This window comes from Physcomitrium patens, chromosome 25 (assembly GCF_059467195.1).
Source record: "Physcomitrium patens ecotype Gransden chromosome 25, ASM5946719v1, whole genome shotgun sequence".
Classification (NCBI taxonomy): Eukaryota; Viridiplantae; Streptophyta; class Bryopsida; order Funariales; family Funariaceae; genus Physcomitrium; species Physcomitrium patens.
The window spans coordinates 9,767,354-9,786,560 of NC_143434.1; the positions used below are offsets into that span (position 1 = coordinate 9,767,354).

The 19,207-nt window shown below is 35.9% G+C and overlaps 2 protein-coding genes and 1 long non-coding RNA gene across 3 annotated transcripts; all 3 read left to right on the plus strand.

Moving 5' to 3' along the window:
* The first annotated feature begins 3,038 nt into the window (after nt 1-3,038).
* LOC149986301 (uncharacterized) lies at nt 3,039-7,005 on the plus strand. The gene is made up of 2 exons (XR_016501054.1): nt 3,039-3,488; nt 3,692-7,005. It is a non-coding gene; the product is annotated as an uncharacterized LOC149986301 (long non-coding RNA).
* Nucleotides 7,006-14,055: 7,050 nt separating this feature from the next.
* Nucleotides 14,056-15,872, plus strand: LOC149986302 (uncharacterized). The gene is made up of 2 exons (XM_090247549.1): nt 14,056-14,826; nt 15,053-15,872. The coding sequence occupies exons 1-2, from the start codon at nt 14,666-14,668 to the stop codon at nt 15,192-15,194; spliced, it is 303 nt and encodes a 100-aa protein (XP_090103675.1). The 5' UTR covers nt 14,056-14,665; the 3' UTR covers nt 15,195-15,872.
* LOC112277480 (uncharacterized) lies at nt 15,825-18,940 on the plus strand. Its single transcript, XM_024509863.3, has 3 exons — nt 15,825-16,630; nt 16,819-17,620; nt 17,909-18,940. Exons 1-3 carry the CDS (start codon nt 15,825-15,827, stop codon nt 18,893-18,895), a joined length of 2,595 nt encoding a protein of 864 aa, XP_024365631.1. The 3' UTR covers nt 18,896-18,940.
* Nucleotides 18,941-19,207: the final 267 nt, after the last annotated feature.

Sequence of the window (19,207 nt, forward strand, 5' to 3'; positions counted from 1 at the left end):
GATTTTAATTCTTAGTCGATTGATAATTTCAATTGAGATGTAATTTTCTATAAAATTACAATCTACAAGCATTTGATATAGTTGTCCCCTTAGTAATCCCATTAGATGCACCAATCAATTCTTTTTATAATTATTTGAGGCTATGCCATTTGCCTTTGAGAGATAATAGCTATCCTTTTACTAACCTCCAATGCTTTTATTGGGAAGCCTTGTTTTCCTTCTTTGACTCATTATTGACTTGGTGAATTTTGAGATTGTAAACTCTCCTTGTCTTATTGATACTTATACTTTGATATTTTGAACAATCTCTGATCTCATGGCTTAGCTCCTAACAATAAAAACACAATCCTTTTTGTACCAATATTTGTTGTCTTTATAATATCAATGATCCTTGTAAGGCATCAATCTCCATTGGTATTGGTTGTTATACTGTAATATTACATAGTAGCATAAGACTTCATGCTATAAGTCATACTCTACAATTTTTGAAATCTATAGGATCAATTCTCTCTGCAATTCAAATTGCCTCTTCAAATGTTTGTAGATCCCTTAGCTCCACTTCTTGTTGGACTGTAGGTTTTAAACCTTCTAGGAATTGATCCATCATCTCCGCCTCTAAAACATTGTCAATTTGGAGACATAAAGACTTGAATTGAGAGATACAATCTTGCTTCAACCTAACTTAAGTAAGATTTTCCATGTGATTGTCACGGACATACATATAATTACCTATATGAATAGATAAAAGTATGTAAAAGTAGGTTAATTGTGTAATATCTTCTAGAAAAGCTTCTTAGAAGCTTCATAGACGCTGCTTTGACTTTATAGGAGTCTATAGTTGACTTTTAGGTTAGAAACTTGGTCAACAAGTTAGCCATGTGCCACGCATGTTGGAAGCTTAAAGAACAAGCTAACTACGTGGTCCATCCATAGAAAACTTGCCTTGCAAGCAAAGGCATGTGGCCTAGAAAGTCAACATATATTGGAGGTCTTATAGAACATCGCCACGTGGCTTCTAGTTAGATAGTATATATAGAGGCAAGAGTGAAGCCCTCTTCACTCTTGTCAACTCCTTTCTTGCTTCTAGTCTAGTTTCAAGGATCTCTAATTTTCTTGTATTTTGGCAATAGCCATTCCAGTTTCTTTCTTAATATACATATTTCTATTTTGTCCTATTTCTTTTTGAGAAAAGTCTCACTTATTCTTTAGCTTTCATCGAGTTCTTGTCCTTGACAGATTGACAAGAGTACACTTACAATATCAGAGCTTTGTCTTTTCTTGATTAAGAGTGGATTACCCCTTTTTCTTGATAAGACATAAGCGCATTAGAAGTTGCGGATTACCCTCTTTTAAACTGATATTGTTCTTAGTATTTTCTTTGTTATCAATTCCTCTCTTCTATTTGTTTTGAGCGTTATTAGACATCTTCTCTTTTCTAAGTGCTACTATGGCAGAGCTTGTTGAAATGAAGAGTGCAATGGCATAGATGCAAGAACAATTGAGGGAGTTAATGCTTGCGATGCATCAACTCAATTTACCACCACAAGGAGCAACAAGAATGGTAGGAAGTGAAGATATAGAGATGATTGGGGCTGCTTCAACATCTGCACCAAACCATGTCCCTTCTCCCAGAATGGAACACCCTTCGAGTGTTAGAGAACCGAGAGTTGCCTTGCCCGAGAAGTTTGATGGTACCAGATCCAAGTTTCGAGGATTCATCAATCAGGTCCAACTAGTGATTGAACTTCAACCCCAGAGCTATCCAACTCCAGGGTCACAAGTAAGATTCATTGGTACACTTCTTTCAGGTTCAGCATTGTCATGGTTTTCATCTTTTCTTGAACGACGAGATCCAATATTGGATAATCTGGAGGCTTTTTTGGCAGAGTTTCGATCCATGTTTGGAAAACATGATACAATTCGTGTTGCAACCAACAAGATCCGTATTTTGCGACAAGGCAATCGATCAGTAACATTATATGCTTCGCAATTTCGACAACTTGCAACTGATATCAAGTGGGATGATGCCGCACTTGTGAGTCAATTTCTCTACGGATTACAATATGAGGTAAAGAAATTGATGCTTAATTTACCTGATCCTCAAACATTGAGTCAAGCAATTGACTTTGCTGTGAAGCGCAACAATCGACTTTTTGAATTTCGATCCGAGAGTCGCACAAGTGGGCCTCAACGTTACTACAATTCAATGGCAACACCGACGTCTCCTCAACACATACCTTCAGAAGTAGAGGATATGCAAATTGATGCGGTACGTTTCAAACCTCTTACTGAGCAAGAAAAGTCTCGTCGTCGATAAGAAGGATTGTGCTTATATTGTGGAGAACCTAAGCACACTGCTCAACATTGTCCAAAGAAGCGACGTAACTACAAAATGAGGAGTACGGCTGTCAAAGAAGACAGTATGTCGGAAAACGAGTACGTCCTGCTACAATAGGGACCGTGCGGCTGGAATCTTGTACAACTTCTAATAAAGGTCTTATCCTCTCCTCAGAACCATCTCCTTGTTTTATAATAGACTTATATTTAGGACCTAAGAATTACAAAGCCTCTGCCTTGGTAGATTCAGGAGCCTCATCTTGTTTTTTAGATGAAGAATTTGCTAGATGTCATAGAATATCATTAATACAAAAAACTAAACATGTACACGTAGAAGTCATAGATGGTCGTCTGTTGTCTTCTGGAGATGTAACTCATGAAACACTTCCTGTAGATGTAGTAATAAATGGTCATAGTAGTTGCGTAATTTTTAATATAATTAGATCTCCTTCTAATCCAGTAATTTTAGGCTTATCATGGTTAGAAAAGTATAATCCTCGAATAGATTGGATTTCTTGTAAACTTGATTTTCCTCGGAGCATTAGTAACAGTTCTATTAACCAAGTAAAAAACCATGAGTCTAGTATAGTAAAACTCGCACCTATAGGTGCAAAAGCATTTATACACGCAGCAAAAGAAGGATCAACTTTTGCTATTTATGATGCACCTATTTCTGAAAGCGTAAAGACTTCAAGTGGCATTCCAAGTCAATATCAAGATTATCAAGACGTTTTTGAGAAAAAGAATGCAGATATTCTTCCTGAGCATCGCCCATACGATTGTTCAATCGATCTCAAGGAAGGAACTCAGCCACCATTTGGACCAATTTACAGTTTATGGCAAGATGAGTTGGCTGAACTCAAGACATATATTGACGAGAATTTAGCGAAGAATTTCATACGCCATTCAAAATCTCCAGCAGGAGCTCCAATTTTATTCGTAAAGAAAAAAGATGGATCTTTACGAATGTGTGTTGACTATCGAGGACTCAACAAGATCACAATCAAGAACAGGTATCCATTACCTTTGATATCAGGACTCCTTGACCAGTTAAATCAAGCTAAGATCTATACAAAAATAGATCTAAGAGGAGCATATAATCTAGTACGGATCAAAGAAGGAGATGAATGGAAGACTGCGTTTCGAACCAGGTACGGGCATTTTGAATATAATGTCATGCCTTTTGGACTCACGAATGCACCAGCTGCTTTTCAACATCTCATGAATGATGTATTTCGTGAATTCTTAGACAATTTTGTCGTCTGCTACCTAGACGATATCCTGATTTATTCTAAGAATGTTGAAGAACATGAAATACATGTTCGTCAAGTATTACAAAAACTCAGAGATGCAGGATTGTACGCCAAGATGGAAAAGTGTGTATTTCATACTACTCAAGTTGACTTTTTAGGATACATCATTTCAAATGATAGTCTTATGATGGATTCTAAGAAAGTCCAAACAATCATGGATTGGAAGATTCCAAAGATTGTAAGAGATGTCCAATGTTTCTTGGGATTTGCCAATTACTATCGGATCTTCATGAAAGACTTCTCACGAGTTGCAGCTCCACTTACACGCTTGACTAGTAAAGATAAATTCCAATGGAATCAAGAAGCGGAAGCAGCATTTGAAGCCTTGAAGACATCGTTTGTCTCTGCACGAGTCTTATATTGTGTTGACTTTTCCAAGGCATTTTTTATGGAAACAGACGCATCGGATTTTGCCTTCGGTGCAGTTTTATCACAAATGGGAACAGATGACAAACTTCATCCGATAGCTTTTCATTCAAGAAAATTCTCAGCAGCCGAGATCAATTATGAGATCTACGATAAAGAACTTCTTGCAATCGTGGATTCTTTTCAAGAATGGCGTCATTATCTAGAAGGCGCTTCTAGTCCAGTCATTGTGTATACAGATCACAAGAACCTCGAGTATTTCATGTCAGCACGCGTGTTGAATCGTCGTCAAGCTCGTTGGAGTATGTCTTTGTCAAGATTCGACTTCATTATCACTTATCAGCCAGGAAAACAACAAGGTTTGTCCGATGCCCTGTCTAGACGTTCTTATTTTGCACCAAAAGAAAGAGATGCAGCTTTTGAGCAACAAAGAACGGTCCTCTTGAAACCGGAGCAATTTCATCTCCGAGCAGTGAAATCAACATTGACTGTTGATTCAACTTTTCTCAAGCAAATCTAGTCCAGTATGTCCTCAGACCCTCTTGTTCATGATATCGAGAATAATTCTTCCAAGTCTCATGATTCTTCTAAGTTCGAGTTCAAGAATAATCTATTATATTTTGAAGGACACCTATATGTTCCAGAAGGAAAAGCACATTTGCGTGTTCTTCAAGCACGTCATGACTTTCCAGCAGCAGTGCACTTTGGATATAATAAGACTTTGGAACTCATATCAAGAGATTTTTGGTGGCCACAAATGTGGAAGTCAGTCAAAGACTTTGTACAATCATGTGATATTTGTTCAAGATCAAAAATTCCTCGACATCGACCTTACGGACTTCTTCAGCCATTACCTATATCAGAACAACCATGGTCTTCTGTTTCTATGGATTTCATCACAGATCTTCCAAACTCAAGATCTTATGATTCTATATTTGTGATAGTAGATCGTTTCACCAAGATGGCATATTTTATGCCATGTACAAAATCTATCACAGGTGAAGAAACAGCTAAGCTTTTCATTGATAATATCTATCGCTATCATGGATTGCCTAAAGATATCATATCGGATAGGGGAACTCAATTTGTATCGAGATTCTGGAGGACTCTTTTCAAGATTTTAAAAGTGGACATAAAGCTATCTTCAGCTTTCCATCCTCAAACTGATGGACAAACAGAGCGCGTAAACCAAGTCTTGGAACAGTATTTAAGGTGTACCATCAACTACCAACAAGATGATTGGACAAACCTTCTGCCATTGGCAGAGTTTGCTTATAATAATACGGTACATTCCTCCACGCAACAAACACCTTTCTTTGCCAATTATGGCTATCATCCACGACTTGATACTTTTGATTTTTCAAAAGTTGATAATCTTGCAGCAGAAGATATGGCAAATCGGTTGTCAGAGTTACATGCAATAATGAAGGCGCAGTTGAAGAAAGCTCAAGAATGACAAAAGATAAATGCAGATGTATATCGTAAAGAGCAACCACAACTCAACGTGGGTGATAAGGTATGGCTACTTCGTCGCAATATCAAGACCACTCGACCTTGTGACAAATTGGACTATCGTAGGCTTGGCCCCTTTTCTGTTTCTGAACAGATCAACCCAGTTGCATATCGGTTACATCTACCGGAGTCAATGAAGATCCATCCTGTATTCCACGTGTCTCTTCTTGAACCATATAAGACAGTGGATATACAAGGAAGAAGACAAATGCCACCGCCTCCTATAGAAGTAGATAATAATGAAGAATTTGAGGTGGAAGAGATATTAGACTCAAGGCGGCGCCAAAATAAGCTGGAATATCTTGTTCATTGGTGCGGATATGATATTAGTGAGCGCACATGGGAGCCATCCAGGAATCTAGCAAATGCATCAGCTAAAGTCAAAGTTTTTCATCAACGACATCCATCAAAACCAAGATGAAAACCTCTCTTATAAAAGAGACAAGATTGAGGCAAGATAACATTCAATTTCCTATCCTTGTTTGTAACTTCTTTGCATTTTGTGACGCTAATTAGATGGAGAGCCAACAACCAGTGGATTCAACTCAAGAACCTTCGTTTGCTGACTTACCGGATGAGACATTGCGATTGTCACAACCTTCAAGACGACGCAACCGAGATGAAGACCCTCAAGAACGACATGTTCTTCCTCGAATAGATGGTGAGATACAACGCGTTTGGTATCACGACCTTGGAAGAGATTCTCGATGTTTGGTGATATTATTGGAGATAGGAACGACTCCTCATGGTGTTTCAAATGTATTATTTGAAGGAAGTTATGAAGGCCTCAACAGTGATCAAATAACAGGGTAGTCTTCTCGCCCTGGAATGGGACACTATCGATGGCTAAGAGGACCCATCAACTATCTTCGAAGAGAACAAAGATCAGAGTATGTAGCAAATACAATTCGCCGCATATTAGATTTTCTCAATATATAATCACCGCTCCTCGTGGAACTCGTCCCTAGAAGGGGGGGTAATGTCACGGACATACATATAATTACCTATATGAATAGATAAAAGTATGTAAAAGTAGGTTAATTGTGTAATATCTTCTAGAAAAGCTTCTTAGAAGCTTCATAGATGCTGCTTTGACTTTATAGGAGTCTATAGTTGACTTTTAGGTTAGAAACTTGATCAACAAGTTAGCCATGTGCCACGCATGTTGGAAGCTTAAAGAACAAGCTAACTACGTGGTCCATCCATAGAAAACTTGCCTTGCAAGCAAAGGCATGTGGCCTAGAAAGTCAACATATATTGGAGGTCTTATAGAACATCGCCACGTGGCTTCTAGTTAGATAGTATATATAGAGGCAAGAGTGAAGCCCTCTTCACTCTTGTCAACTCCTTTCTTGCTTCTAGTCTAGTTTCAAGGGTCTCTAGTTTTCTTGTATTTTGGCAATAGCCATTCCAGTTTCTTTCTTAATATACATATTTCTATTTTGTCCTATTTCTTTTTGAGAAAAGTCTCACTTATTCTTTAGCTTTCATCGAGTTCTTGTCCTTGACAGTGATTACATATTATCTTTTTCGCATTGATGGGCCAAAATTGATTCCTAAACTCAATCTCAAATTCTTCCTAGTTACAAAATCTACCTTGGGCTCCATAACTTTGAGCTTGATGTTGCCACCAAATAGCTACCACATCTCTTAAATAGTTACCTACATATATAATTCCTTAAATAGTATTTGTCCCAAATAGTTAAAGGTATTGTCGCATATTAAAGAGCCATTAACATATATCTTCATGTCTTCAAGTTTGAAAGTATGTATTAGGCTTACTCAATTTCAACCTAGCAAATGTCGATTCTCTTATCCTGAAGGCTTCTATTTGCCCTTGCAATGTAGTTATCTAACTTAAAAGGTGTTGTATTTGAGTCTCTACTTGGGATTGTTGTGCTATATCTCCCATACTATAATTTTTCTATTGAAATCCACTATTATAATATCTTTTCACCTCCTAATTGACTTTTAAAGAGTAGCTCATGATACCCTCAATACAATTCTCGATGTCATGATGTAATATGACTATATATTAAATTATAATCAAAATTAAATTTATAATTAATATTTAATTATTTTTGTTCAATAATAATTTAAGATAACTAAAAATAGCTTTTATAAAAGTCTCTTAAATTATTTTCTTATCTTAATAGTTAGTAGGTTGAAGATTAATTAGTAATTTTATCTTCTAGGTATAGAGACTCTTTTACTACCTTAGAAAGACCATAAATTGATAAAATCAGATTAAAAGAGGTAAATAATTAATATAGTTGATACTAGAGTTAAGGTAGGGATAAATTTGAGCTAAAAAATCCTTAGGATAAGTTAAATTGATACCCAAGGGTCGACTATTTGTTAGACAGGGTCAAAATCAAACCTCTAGTCACTACAATGACTGCCTAGGATAAAATAAGGATTCATTTGAAGATCAAAGATTAAGATTTGAGAGCTAGTTTAGAGCTTATTTTAGAGACATAAAGTTGGTTTTGATAGGATTTGAAGAAAATAAGCAATTATTGTTGGAAGTCAAGATTTATATTAGCAATTTGGAATTTATGTAATGAAATTAGGACTAGCACTCTCAGCTAGTTCATAAAATTGGTGTTACATCTATAATTCAAATTTTGAAAGTATTTGGATAATTAGGTATTTTAAATGTATGTAAAATTTTGTGGTAATCTAATAGTGTAATTGAGAGATATCTAGGTTTTGGTACAAAAACATATCAGAAGTTAGTAGTTTGAGGTTGGATAGGATTTCTATAATATCTAGAGATCTGCTAATTGGATCAAGGTGAAATTTGGCATCATATTGAAAAACTTGAAGATCAAGCTGTACACCAATTTTGAATTGAAGTTAATGATTAAAGAAGGAGAAATAATTGCTAGAACTTTTGGTTCACCTTTCAAGTTGGCAGCTGAGTGATATCAATGCAATTTTTGGAGGTTTCCTCATAATTTGTAAGTTAGATTGGACTAAAAATTCTTAAGCATATAGAAGACTTACATTGACATTTGTATACAAAATTTTACATTAAGTAGATAGTGAGATTAGAAGTTACAGCTTATCAAAGCTCATTGATTGGGGTTGGAGGTTACAAGAAAAATCTAAATTGCTTAAATATGAAAGTAACAAGGTAATTGAGATTTATGTGTAATTGGAGCTACTAAGAAAAGTATTTTTCAGCACTTTTGAATCGAAGTTTGGATTATATTCTTCTCATATGGATGAAACCTATTAAGATTTCTTGGATGTTTTTGAAACAAAACCTCACCTTCCACAGCTAGGTGCCTAGTGCATTTCCAAGCAAGACAACACATAATACGACATAAGTGGTGAATCCAATGTGAAAGTTTGGAGTGGAAGGTATTGGATCGTATTTGTTGTTATTTGAAGTTGATGAGGCAAGAAGGCAAAAATGTTGAATTTGATGTCTTTGATGGAGCTTTGGATGGAGTTACAAGTGGATCTTTAAGTGGAGCTTGAAGTGGATTTTTTATTGGTGAACAAGATATATACTTTCATTCAAACATTAAAAAAATATTTCAAGTATTTACATTATTTATCCAAAGTAATATAGCAATGATAAAAAAAAAGGCTTTGGAAACCAAAGTATTGTAAGCAATGGTTAACAAAATTGACCAATTTGATGGGAGGGTTATTTCCAAATATTTAAAATATTATGTACAGAAAATAGAATTGAATTGTATTTTTGAAAAGAATATGATTTAATTATTTGAGCTTGCTATGGTACCAGAGATAAGGAAGTATATAAGATCTATTATGGAGCAATTTGGAAGTTCATGGGAGGTATTTTCTCATACATTGAAGGATGAATATTTTTTACAGAATATTGATTGAATTATTAAGAAATAATTCTTGAAATGGATTAAATGACCTAACAAAAATTTACAAGCTACAAAAATTATTAAGAAAATTAGAAAGAGAATTTTCTTGATTATTAAAAATAAAAAGTTAACATTGGGACCAAACAAGATTGTATTATTTCTTCAAGCTACTGATGGAAAATTACAAGAGAAGTTAGAGATTCTTCTTGAAGGCAACGAAAAAGATGAAGGATTGATAATAAAGTGGAGGGTTGTTGAAGATGCTATTAGATTATTTGCCAAAAGAAAAAAGAGAAAGGATAGGATTGGTGCTCAAAGAGTAGTACAAGTACCAAAGACTCCAATGCCTACTACACAATTGATAGTACCTATTGGCCAACCTCCATTGGCTACATCAAAGAAAGAAGTTATGGGACTTGAAGAAATTGTACAAGGTATGTAAAATCTTTAAATCAAACTTGCGAGGCTTGACAAGAAGACTTCTACAATAAGTTTAAAGACTACTTTTAAACAAGGATATGTGCAAAGATGTATTTGGTGTGATGATGATTCTCATTCTTGAAAAGATTGTGGTGAATTCAATGAGATGGTACAACAAGGCATTGTTTATTGAAAAGATGAAAAAGTTGTATTGAAGGATACTTGCGAGCTTCTCCAAACCAACTTTGATAAAGGAAGCATGAAAGCATTGATTAAAGATTATTTGGCAATACATGAAATTGTAGTAATTGAAGCTTCAAGTTATGGAACTATGATGGATAATGATGGCAAACAAAATTTTTTTGGAAATGTTCAACCAAGGAAACTTTGGTCTTTTGCCATTTCTACAATGTAAAAAAAAAAAAAAAAAAAAAAAAAAAAAAAAAAGATGCCACAGGAAGCTTTATTAAAAACTACTGTAATAATTTTTGATACTACGAATTAGAAAGATATTATAGAAGCTTTGTCAGTACATGCATATATTGCAATAAGCCAACATAAAGCTTTAATAGAAGAAAAAAAGAGAAGAAATTTTGATGATATAAGAGAAGGAAATTCTTCTAAGAGGCAAATTTGAGGATATTAGACTAGTACAGTGGCTTCACAAGAATTATCCACAAAGGATACTTCAACAATATTAGAAGAAAAAGCAAAGGAGATAAAAGATAAAGATAAATTGACAACTTATAAACTACTTTCTGATATTGAAGTTGCAATAGATTTAAAAGGAGTGCTTGAGGAACGTATGCTCAATACTAAGGTTGAGTTTATATTAAAAGAGATTTTAGAAATTACCAAGAAAGAATTCTATGATGTCATTATTGACAGTATTAAACAAAAGAGGCAATTAATGGAAGAAGCTGGATTGAATCATGCTATTAATGCACACATATATGACGGTGAAAAAGATGTATTTGATAATTATTACAAACAATCAACAAGTAAAGGAAGGAGTCATAATCAAGTAGTACGTTTTGATAATCAAGGTAATAAAGATAGAGAGGTTTCAAGTCATTATACTCGGAAGCATTGGGCTAAAGCAACTAGAGAGGCGTTAGTGAAGGTTGGAGATATGGATGAGTTAGTTGTTGCTTTGATTAACCATAGTTTAGAGATAAACCTTATGTCTAAAGATCTTTATATGAAGCAAAAATGGCCAATTGATATGGAGCATGGATGGACAATACAAGCAGCTAATAATATATGAAGTGAGTTATATGGTGCTTGCTCAAATATAAAAATTTAGATTGGTAATGTTGCAATGGAACAAAATTTCTTTATTCAAGATGCAATGTCTTATCATCTTATTTTGCTAATGTTAATGTAATTTAAAATTATTTTAATTGCAATGAAGTCTTTAAGGTATCTAGAAGGTCATGGATTTGAACCTTCATAGTGATATATAGATGAAGGAATAAAAAATTGAAGAAAGAATATTTTCTAAAAATTCTTAATATATATATTCAAGATATTCAAAAGATTAGCCTTTCAATACTTATATAATGAGATTATATTAGATGGCAAGGGTACTTATTGCCTATAGGTAGTAGTAAGGAATTTCTTCTAATAATAACACAATATGTGATGTCTACACCTTTTATATATTCATTTTTTTAATAAATTGGTATATAGCTTTTATATATTCATTTTTTTAATAAATTTATATACTAAAGAATATAGATGTAGCTATCTTAATTAATTATTGAAATAAGAAAAAATAATAATTATCTTGGCAATCAATAACTAAAAAATTCAAAAAATAAAAAAATTCAAACAAGTAACAATGTTGGAATATAGTGTAACTTTTTAATATGAAAAAGTAAAAAAGAAGTTCTTATCAATCTTCAAAGGTACTCAATTAAAGATTTGTATATATAAAAACTAACTTCACAAAATTATAACTTATCTAAGATATAATTGACTATATATTTTAAGTCATTTACAAACTTCAATAAAATTTTAAACTATATGAATTAAAAAATTAAATAAAACTTGGATGTGTATTAAAAATTTATTATGAATTACAAACACTTAGCAAGAAAAAAATTATAAAAAATTCTATGTCAAACTATAAGATTGAATGTCTCACATATGAAATGTTAGAAGATTTAGTAGATCATCTCATGTGGAATAGTATATATTTACTTTGCTACAATCTTTGGATTTATTCAACATCATATTCAATTAATAGAGGCTTTTGAAATATATAAGATAGTTGATCCTTTATCAAAAACCTTCCCTTCTTCTTTCATTTCCAAAATATTAGCCTACCTAATTTTGTTAGTTTGGCAACTAAGTTTGATATTTTATTGATAAAAAAATAAGTCGAAGGCTTATTAAAATGATGTTAAATTATAAGCAGTAAATAAAATTTATTGTACTAAAAATAGATATGCATGAATTATTAATAGGTGGCACTTGCTGATTGATTGGGATAGAATAATAATATAATTAGGTGCGACACTTCTCTTGATAGCATTAATAGGTACCAAACATCATAGTTTTGTAAAAGATAGATTCTTTGTTTTGTAATCCACTGCCAATCAAAATTAAATAAGTCTATATATCCAATATAGGTTAAAGAGAATCTTTAGCTCAAGCATTTATACAAATTTTGTTTTGTGGCCAAATTATGTAAAAACACTTAAAATCTTTTCGATTTTTATTTTCCTACATAGAGGTTTTTTTTCCATTTTTACATCTATTGGATACATGCTAAAATGCTTAAGTAATCAAAAATGAGTTATCTACCTTATTGTAGATGTCTTCTCTTAATTGATATTAGATATGAGATAATTGATGCTCCTACAAAAAAAATCTAGTTAAATTTAAAGTTACAATAGGAATTAAGTTCAAATTGGAAGTACTAGATTGCTCTTTCATATCATATGATGTACAACAATGAAGTCTGCTTGTGCATTTGACTTAAATTCTTTAGCATATTTGTGATGTTGAAATCAAAAAATCTATTGCAGTTCAATTTTTGAAGTAAATCACAACAATCTTATACTGTAAGGTAGCTTTTGTATCTATTATTTGCATCTTATAATAGATTTTATGTATAATGAAGTATATACAAACATGAAATTTATATCTTATAACAAATTTTATGTAAGATACATCTAAAACAATTTGCAATTTTCATAGCATTGTATTGAATACTTAATCTTATTTTAGAACAAGAGATATGTCTTGTAGGATTTTTTAATTATTATTATTATTTGGCTTATTTATAATTCTTCTTAGAACTTTCTATCTTAAGTCAAAGCAAGGTTTATGGTTTTAAAAGAACCAAGACTCTTATAGATACTACTACAAATAAAAGGCTATAATATTATTAAAAGATGATGTGCTCTCTAATTTTATGTCTAGTCTAAGACTTCTTTTACTATTTTATTTATTTTTTGTTGGACACTGAGTCATTTTTTTAAAAAAATCTATTGAGATCAAATCTATTTGTAACTTGTGATAAAATATCCTAAATAGAATATTAAATTTGGATATATATATATATATATATTATAATAAATATCATAATGTTAGCTTAATTATGCATAAAACATAATTATTTTAGTTTATTACTTGAATTAATGGTGTATATCCACAAATTCTATTGAGACTTGTTTTATGGATAACATAAGATATTATTTATCTAATACAAATTTGACATAAAATTATAATAAAACTATAGTGAAGCCTTAAAATTTTTAAAAATATATATTGAATATAGAATAAAATTATACATTAATCAAATTAAAACTTAATTTCAGATTAAACTTAATATCAAATTAAAACTTAATATAGGTAAAAATTATACTTGTTATGCTCAATAGATGAATGATACATAATTTTTCTTTATTCTCCAGAATAAATATTTACAAGGACTACAAAAATATACTCATGTTTTTTAATATGTGTTTTAAAAGAAGTTAACTTTTGATATGTATGATTATTATATTTTGTAATATTTATTTATATATTTTAGCTAAAGTAGGTTTATTTTTAAAACTTATCCTATATCATCATACACAATAAAAATAAAAAAATAATATTAAGAAATTTCAAAAATTTATGCACATGGAGAAAATTAATACAAGGTCTTTTTAAAAAAAATATGAATACCATTTTTTTCTCAACTTCGAACTAAATTAGAAATATATATATATATATATATATATACACACACATATTGTATTTTTTTATTTATCTTATTTATCTGTCTTTTGTCCTAGAATGATTGTTGATCCCAAAGGTGATTATGTGCACATCCAACAAAGATTCCATATGTTGAGACCAACATGTGCAACGTGAATCTGTGAAACAACACGTGACAAAAATATCTGCCCAGCAGATAAATAAATTAAACTACATCAGGCTTCATCTTTTAACATATAGAACGAAATTCCTTCTTCCTGATTGGTTTCCCTATCCATAAGTCTTCTTTTTTGTTTAAAGCCCAATCCACTGACCTCACAACGGACCCATGAGAAGATCACCTCAAACTGAACCAAAAACGAGAGAAAATAAAAAATAAAAATAAAAAAGACACTTGTCAATTACATTACAGTTCAAGAACATTCCTACCAGAAGGTCGCTTCCACGTGGCAAGTGAGCTGGACTTGCCACGCACTCTCTTTTTCGCGCGCACCTGTTCATGGCCCCGCTGATGTGGACCAACGACTCCGGATAGTCCCCCTTTCACCGTGCCCCCTTGAAATCCACAAAAGCACTAATGTGCAAGATCTCCGCTTCTGGTAGATTTGGAAATAATGTTTTTCATAGACATATTAATTCGCAGATCTAGGAATGAGTCTGCGGCGGCTGGGCTGGGATTGGGGGAGAGAGGGGAGGGCGCGGCATTGCGAGGAGGAGAAGCTGCGGGGGTCTGATCCGCGCCGAGAGCGTGCGTGCGTGCGAGCGCGCGTGAGTTCTGCTATGGGTCCGCGTGGGGATTCATTCGCAGCTGGGTTGTGATTCTCGCCTGCTCTCTCAATTCCTTTTGTGGTGCGTCGAGATTCGTGGACGTTGTTGGGCTGCCAGGCATTACGCGTGCGTTGATGCGAGGAACTGAATCTGGTGTAGGATCTGCCTGTGGTGTTGTTGGTGTGGATTGTAATTGTTGGTGGGGTGCTTGAGAGTGGGAACGAGGGTGCATAGTGAAGTGACGCGGGGAGTGGGATTGCTGTTTTACAGCGAGCAGGGAGAGGAGAACGGAGAGGAAAGGGGAATAACAGGAGCTGAGAGGTCAAGAGGAGTGGCTGTTGTTCACAGGTTTGCGGATGTGGGTGGTCCTGGAGCATTTCACGAGTGCACGTCGACATTTGCTTCATTTTAGAGGTCAGCGTTAACGGACGTAGGCCGGATAACCTCCGTGGATATACATGGTCGTAATCTTATGCATAGCCCTGCGGAGAAAGTCATAAGTTTCGCCGGGATGGATTTGAGGATATTTATCGAAACTGGAGCTTCTTATAGTTTCGTTGAAACATGAGCAATTCTTGCAATTCGTTTTCGATTCTAGTTGTCGGTGTCAAAGCAAGTGCTAGAGCTTTCTGCGCCGTCCTGGTTTGGGAGTACATTTCCCCCTAGATAACCATGCCCTGCATCCAGCATCCCCTTTTTGACCCCGTTTTTTTAGTGCATTAGGGCAAATTTTATTTTGATACAATATTTTTATTTGTTCTCATGGCACGTATCAGTAGAACTGGGTATGCAGAGGCTTTTGGACCTAAGCGGAGTGGTTCTAGAGCAGCCGAGCTTAATCTTGGGCGGAGTGACTTGGAGAGAATTCGCGTGGTTTTTAGCAGGGTGCATGACCTGTGGGACAGCTTCCAAAGAAGTCTGGTGACGAATTAGGTTTTCAGATTATTTCATACATCACGCTGTCAGTGATATTTCTGTGTAGTTCAGCAGTCGCAAGACCTTGATTTTGGGTGGTAATTTGTAAGGACTTGGAGTATCAAAAATGGCCCAAGCACACCCGGTGCCCAATATTATGTACCACACACATAGACAATCCTGTCAGAGCATAACTTCCTCATCACCAGTGTTACTCTTGCGCGAACTGGATGGAAAGCATCAGCAATTTGTTAATCTCAACTCAATATCTTCTAGTTTTTATGGCAGCTGTGGTAATGCCAAGTTAATGAAGCACCATCAGCTTAGAGTGTTGCCAAGTTCTCGAATTTGCCGAGTGCCTGAGTCTCAGCTGTGTCGAGTAGACCAACCTCGGAAGCCTCAGATTGATAGAAACATATCCTGGAGCCTTGCTACGGCAGGGTCGCATGTAGTTATGACAGATTTTACGAGATCGAACTTGTATCCTACGAGACAGGGGAGGTACAGCGCGGTGGTTCATGCGCAAGCTGTTCATCGCTCTTTCTCCCTCTTACCTGGAGCTGGTCCGCTTCGAGATTTCCTGTTTGCACTGATTGGAGCAGTGTTTGCATTCTTTTTTGCGGGATTTTTAGCGAGGCTCTGGAGTTTGGAAGAACGGTACTTTAGAGCCACGTCAGCTGAGAGAGGGAGTGCAACCATGCCAGAGATGGGCTCAAATCAAGGTCAAAAAGAGTCTGTGGAGTGGGTGAATATGGTGATTCACAAGGTCTGGAAAGTGTACAGGCGTAGTCTCCAAGTATGGCTGGTTCAGCTTCTGCAACCAGCTATTGACAATTTGGGGAAGCCCAACTGGGTGAAGAGGGTGAAAATTGTAGAACTCAACTTGGACTATGAGCCTATTATTGTGCGTAATGTGCAGCGCCGTGCATCTAGGTCAGTTTTCTATTCGAATGCGTCCCATTCTTTCCAGTCTTCATTTTGTGTTTATCATTTAAGAGATATATATGCTTCAAGATTGAAGATACAAGCATTTAGCATGTAGCTGGAGCAACTACGTGTCCTACTTTGATGCAGGCTTTCTGTAATTGGATCAATTCTTAAATAGTCTGCATGGTTGGCAGGCGCGCGAATGACTTACAATATCACTTTGGGCTACGGTACGCTGGTGGTGCTAGGTGTTTGCTTAACTTGAAACTTGGCCGGGCAGGTTTCGAGACCTTCATTCCAGTTGGAGTGTATGAGCTCGATGTGGATGCGGAGCTGTGGGTGAAATTGCGGTTGGCTCCAGTGAAACCATATGTGGGGACTTTGTCTTTGGCCTTTGTGCGATTGCCTACTATCAAGCTGGTCCTGGCTCCCTTCAGAGTTGTGAATCTCTTCTCTATCCCATTTTTAAACAATTTTCTCTCGAAGTTGTTGACAATAGACCTTCCCCGCCTGCTAGTTCTGCCACGACATATTACCTTCGACTTCTTGCCTCAGGGCCAGAATGTCATGGATTCCATGGAGGCAATGGAAGCATCTGTAGAATCAGGTGCCATGGATGAATCAATTGCATCAGGTGTGCTGGACCTCCTGAAAACTGCTTCCTCTGAGCCGGCTGTTCCGCAAAAAGACCCGAGTGAGGCCTTTGTTGGGGAGCTTTCTGTCACTATCTGTGATGCTCGTGGCCTACCAATACGTGGATTTACTGGGTGGAGTAATCCTTATTGTATCCTCACACTAGGAGATCAAGTTTTAGAAAGCAAACGAAACAAGGAAACTTCACAACCTTCTGGTCCCAAAGATCCAGTTTGGAATCAAGATTTCCTGCTACTGGTCGAGGATCCTAGGAGACAGAGGCTCATGCTACGTGTTCGCGACAGCACAATGACCTTGAACCCTAACATAGGTTACTGCTATGTTAATCTTGCAGAGCTCAGAGTAAGTACTTGAATCATTGCGACGCACATTTATTTTTCAGGGGTCACCATCTGGTTATTTGTAAATGAATCAAAACTTATCTGAGCATTTCTTGAGTTCGACAAAAAAAAAAAAAAAAAAAAAAAAAAATCCTTGGCTCGGGATGTTGCCTTAAAGTCGAACACCACATCCGTCATGGTCATTTGGACCATCAACTTTCAAACTAACATTTCGTATTTTTTAAATATTCAATATCCCCCCCCCCCTTTCGCTTTTAGTTCTGATCACTTGGAATGTGCGGATATTCAGGATTGTGTGCCACGTACCATGTGGTTAAACTTGAGGCGAGATGGACTGTTTGGGCCGAAAAAGGTGCCTGGGAGGGTTCGTCTCACTTTGACATTCAAATCTTACGTTGACAGAGAGGATGACATTGACGAAAATGCGGGCTCGTTCTCTCCATACATTAAGGTTTTTAAAGATTCGGGCGCTGAAACTGTGGAAGACATAGGAGTGAGCTTAGGTGAAGAGATAGCTGCGAGTATAGAGGGCAACGCCAAAAGAAACGAGTACGAAAGTGATGTCGAAGCAGAAATAGTTCAGACACAACGGAAGGACTCGAGTGTTGAGATTAGTAGCAGTCCGAAGGGCAAAGGAAAACCAATTGCCAATGGGAATGCTAGAGCTTCAGGATCGAATAGTAGTGTTGTAGAAACGCAGTCAAGTCAGGATCAGTTCAGAACAAGAAGTGCTGCAGAAACTGTGAAGCAAGGGAACGGATCTGCACGGAGGGGAGAGCAGGTGGAGTCGAATTCAACCCACTCTTCCAACACAAACGCCAGTGAGAATGCAACCACTTACCCCAGCATCTTCAGTAGCGATGGAGATATTCGCGTGCCTAGGAGGGTGAATGACAGTGAGCAGCAGGGAGAATACTCCAGCATACCTGCAGATTGCAGAGCCAGTGTGTGGGACAACAACGTTGAGAGGTTGACCAAGTCCTCTGAAACTCATGACGGCTCAAGAGTAGGTGTGTCTGAGACTCAGGCCTGGAGACAAAGCATGCACTCAGAAGCCAGTGGAGCGCCTGCCATGAAACACAAGGCCACTGAGCCCTTTTCTGGGAGTTATGATCCGAAGGAGGAGAGCACCCAACTGGAAAATGAGGCAGGATTAGTTTCAAAAGGTGATGCGTCCAAAGCCGAGGGTAATAAATTACTCTGGTTGTGTATGTTTACTACTGTTGCCTACGTGATTGGGTGGAGCTTACATTTCTCAAACCCATTGCATCCATGAAAGGGAACATCATTGAGGACACGTTCCAGTCTTCATTCTCTCTAATCATCTCGCTGTGGAGTGCATGCTTTCCAACACTTGTTGGTCATGTTGGTTTTTGGGAGCTTGAGTAGAAAGTGTTTTTTGCAGTATAACAGAATTCTGAATTAATCAGCGTTAATGCGTTGTCTGGCTGTGGAAGCCTCATAGCCTTGAAAACGAAAAGCCCCCATTTTGACAACATTATGTCGTTGTGTTCACGTTGATATGTACAGGAAGTTGTAAAGGCATAAAAGTAATGAATTCACATCTTTAGAATATGTAAACATGTCA